The sequence below is a fragment of the Halyomorpha halys genome, unplaced genomic scaffold (genome assembly GCF_000696795.3).
Source record: "Halyomorpha halys isolate HHAL.00 unplaced genomic scaffold, Hhal_1.1 Scaffold451.1, whole genome shotgun sequence".
Lineage (NCBI taxonomy): Eukaryota > Metazoa > Arthropoda > Insecta > Hemiptera > Pentatomidae > Halyomorpha > Halyomorpha halys.
The window spans coordinates 136,283-140,891 of record NW_027113598.1 but is presented as its reverse complement, the minus strand read 5'-3'; the positions used below and the strand labels follow the sequence as shown (position 1 = coordinate 140,891).

Sequence of the window (4,609 nt, the reverse complement as noted above, 5' to 3'; positions counted from 1 at the left end):
TTGACAATGGTAGGCTTCTTTAGGGGTGCCCATAGGAAGAATCATGAATCTATTATAAACAACATATAACTATATAATTATAAAGTAAATTAGAATTGCTTCCTCATCTTAACTCTTAGGAACCAGAGGATTCACGACACAGGAACGGATAATGGAAATCTTCTTCGCGATGACTACCAATCACTCGCAGACCTGAAGCCTCCAAAGGGATTAATTAACGAGGAGTGCGGCGGGCGTGAGGAGGACCAAGAGGGCCCAAGGGTTGGGAGGTGGTGGTGCACCGCCCCCAGAGAGAGCACTCGCGTGGCAGCTGAGGGTCTCTGGATGCAAGTCCACCAATGGGGTCCTCCGTTCTGTCCGAGGGTCCGAGCAGACGGCTTCCCGAACGGCCTAGAACATAAGGCATAAAGATGATGAATATTTTAAGATACCAAACTTTTTAATTAGGTTATACCTTTACTTTCTCCCTTTTTAACTTGAAATTTACGCATTATGTATTTAAACACCAAATGCAACATGTAAATGTAAAATAACAACATAAAATAGCTATAATAATATGAAAAATTTGTGAAGATACCACCCATTGACCAATAACATTTATACATCAGAAGGTTTCGTTTCAGACACCTCAGAGGATTATCAGGAATAGAAGAAGAAGCAATGTTAGAAACTTGTGGGTTAGGGAGTTTATCATTAAAGGGTTGATATTTGTATAGCAACATCAAAGCAAGAAGGATTGAGGAATTTACGAAGGTGTTTGGATTGCAAGGATTAAAAATGAGAGGAATTCGATGGTTTTCATGGATTCCCAACTCAGCTCAATTTAGGAAGTCCAAATAGGTTTTATTAAGGACATCCTAAGTCAGGTAGGTTTGTCCTCATTAAACACTATATGTTCGACGGTGCCGACTCAGTCTCGGTGCTTTTAACACTGACCCACAAAGTGACAGAGTTAAAAATAATAGATAAGCCATCAATTTTTCGATATTAAAATTCTAGTCTACGCCCCAAAATTTTATCAGCCAATGAAATGGCCCGAAAGAAAATAGAGTGAAAGAAGGACTTTTTTAGCAAGGAAGAACGAAGGGGATTATTTGTCCAGCACTGTGATCCCCAGCCGGAGGGTCGTAAAAGTCTTATGATAGGCCGCGAAAGGATACGATGACAGATATTTATATGGCGATTTATTGATAGAAATATTCTGTTAATTGTCTCACCAGGTGTTAGGCTGTTAGCTGATAGGACTATCTACCAAATGCACAATAAAAGTGACAATCTAATTTTCAAATATTTTCGGGGGGACATCCCTTTGCCCTAAGTCAAGAGTGAGAATGGGCAGCACATGGTTCAATTTCTGGAAGTGGGCCCCGACTTCTACGCATTTGGAACCAATGCACTGACTCCCTTGCCCAATTGTAGCGTACCGGAAACTGCTGAGCACATAATTGTTGTCTGCACAACCTTTGAGTTTCAAGGCTGGGGATCATCAAATAAGGATGCATCCAAGAGACCAATTGAAAACGGCATTCACGTTTGAACGTGGCCACTACGAGTTTACGCGAATGCCGTTTGGGGAATGGTCCCATCACTATTCAGAGACTGATGAATGAATTTCTTAGGTGTATAAGCAACGATATTACGATATTTTTTAAATAGAAATATCGATATTTCTTTAAAATATTAAGACAATTTTATAAAAAGCTAAAAAAAGGTATTTCGATATTCGATATTTTAAATTGTTAAATTCATGTTTCTTTCGATATTTTACATTGATATTAATATCGATACCGAAGATTAGAAACGATATTTCGCTATTTTTACATCGAAATATCCATATTCCTATTTTTAAATTTCTATATAATATTTTAGTAATTTTAAACAAAATATCGATATTTCGATAATATAATATCGGAATATTGTTGCTAATTTTTGATATCGATATTATAATAATGTAAAATATTGAAATAAATAATTATCAAAATAAAATATCGATATTCCATTTTTATATTTCCTATACCATTTTCTACAATTATATTTTAGTTTATATTGTTATGTTTATGATATAGTCGTCATGGTGTTGCTTTGCTTCATCGTTATTAAGAGTTTCTTATATATTTTGATTAGGTATGACATAAAATAAGTCTTCCTATGTCATGGAATATTATCATTTTATAATTATTATTACTTTAATTCGTTAAATTTGCGATATCGATATTTCGATATTTTAAAATATCGATATTGATATTTTGCTTTCGATATCTCATCCCTACTTTGAGGTACAAAGGGCTAAACTGCTGAGGGAAACTGGACTCTATATTCTCGCGGTGGATAATTTTCCTTTGCTAGTAACTGAACAAAACTAGGCGTTTTATGGACGGATAGAAAAGTTCAGTGGGCCTTGTCCACTTCAACCTGGAGCAAAGTGGACTGGCTTCTGGAACATAACGAGGAAGAGGACGAGCAGAAGAAGGAAAGGAAGAGAAACAATAAGAAAAAAAAACAAGTATTAAATTTTGCAGCCAGTTAATCAAAGTTTAACTGCATTACTCACAGGCCAGAGTAAGGTGGAATAAATAAATACCACTGGTTTTGAACTTGTCGAAACTACAGGTTACTAGAGGAAAGGCTACATATAGTTACATTTATACATTACCTGTATAACCTGAGGTTCTGGCGCTGACCTGTGTAGCTGTAGTGATTCCCTGAGCCACCTCCGCAACCAGTGACCCACCCAGACCAGACTGCAGTCACAAGACCATGGGTTGCCGCCCAGCATCAACCCTCCTACAAAAACAGTGAAAATTATTCATTAAAATATAATAGCACCATCCAATAATAATTTAATAAATAAGTACAAAAAATTAGACTAAATTCCTAATAGAGGAAAATATGAAATAAAATAAAATATATGTATATATAGTTGACCGTAAAATTTGATATATAGGAATATGATCTTCCTATACACGAAATAAAATTAACTTTGATTCGTCTTCTAAGTAGAAAATAAGTGCGTAAAATACGAGTAAAAAGTATAATTATGCCACATACACATAGTATTGGAAAAAAATATCCAAATTCAAGATCCTAACAAAAAAATAACTTATGATTTTCGGAAACAAGGATGAACATGAGTTATTGTGGTATAAAGAAAAAGTAGTTGCATGCTTCTGAGAACATTTTTATGGCACGTCAAAGAGTAATCTGGTAGTTGCTGCTCCAAGTTTCAGATATTCATTATAAAAATTTTAAGTAGCGAGTATATTCTTATATATAGATTCGGATAAGTAAGTAGCTGAAAAATTAAATATTGCTTAAAGTGTTGAAGATACATTTTATTAATTGTATTATATAGCAGGCTGTATCAAAGAGGACATGATGACATGGTCAATAGATGTTACAAGGAAGGTTATAGGAACCAGTGTGTGTTTCGTTAATGTTATGTTCAGAGATATTATTGTAATGCGTTTAACAAATAAAAGTTTTTCCAGAAGTAAGAAGTTTTTATTGATTTATTTGACCGTTAGTATCCAATCCATTACAAAAGACTGATCTATATGAATATTATAAGGCCGATCTGGAGATAAGAGTCGAACTGTCGTGTTCAATCCTTACAGTCTAAAATCCTTCGTAAAATACTTAATGCTACATACTTTGTCACAAATCAAGTCATCCATTAGGACCTCAATGTTCCATATGTTGCCGATTTGCCCAGAACCAGATACTAATCCTTCCATGATAAACTCACTCGTTTCTAACCTGGCTTCTCCTTCATTACCTTATAATCCTCCTAGGCGACTGAAAAGAAGATGGCCTCGTGACCTTGTTCTCTAGAAAGATTATTAGAGGTCTATCAATTGGTTGATTCTCCACATGGTTGTATCATGCCATGTTCTTTTCTGGCACCTCGGAGGATTGTCAGGAATGGAAGAGAAGGCAAGGTTAGAAACTGGTTAGGGAGTTTATAATGGAATGATTTATATTCGTTTCGGGCTAGGTCATTCATCATAAGGTCTTTATAGATGATTTTATTTGTGACAAAGTAAGAAGCATTGAGGAATTTTCGAAGGATTTTTTATTTTAAGGATTGGATAAGAGAGGAATTCGAAGGTTTAGTGGAGTGCCAGAGCTCAACTACGTATGCCAGCTAGGAATTATTATAGTCATGTAGACCAATCTTTCGTATTGGATTGGAAGTTTAGACCGTTTGTCTAATATGTACTGTAATAATCGGAATAAACAAATCACATTTACTCTTCGTCGTAAACCTGCCGACTGCCCTACAGTATACTTTAATAATGTGGCCCTTACCCCTGTAGAACAGATTCGTTATTAGAGTACATCTTAACAAACGACTAACCTGGAATCCTCACACAAGACTAAAAAGACAGGAAACTGCACGCAGATTCCGACTATTACAGCACTTACTAGACAAACGGTCTAAAAATAGATGTTACAAGGAAGGTTATAGGAACCAGTGTGTGTTTCGTTAATGTTATGTTTAGAGATATTATTGAAATGCGTTTAACAAATAAAAGTTTTTCAAAAAGTTAGAAATTTTTATAGATTTATTTGACTGTTAGTATCCAATCCATTATAAAAGACTGATCTA

The 4,609-nt window shown here is 35.1% G+C and overlaps 1 protein-coding gene across 1 annotated transcript in view; it reads right to left on the bottom strand.

Annotated features, from left to right (window-relative positions):
- The window catches only part of LOC106682918 (chaoptin), a gene marked incomplete at its 5' end in the record, with an annotated part of 54,379 nt that continues 49,770 nt past the window's right edge, over positions 1 to 4,609 (bottom strand). The window contains 2 exon segments of the mRNA XM_067051009.1: positions 1 to 390; positions 2,654 to 2,784. Coding sequence (XP_066907110.1) covers positions 211 to 390; positions 2,654 to 2,784 — 311 coding nt within the window.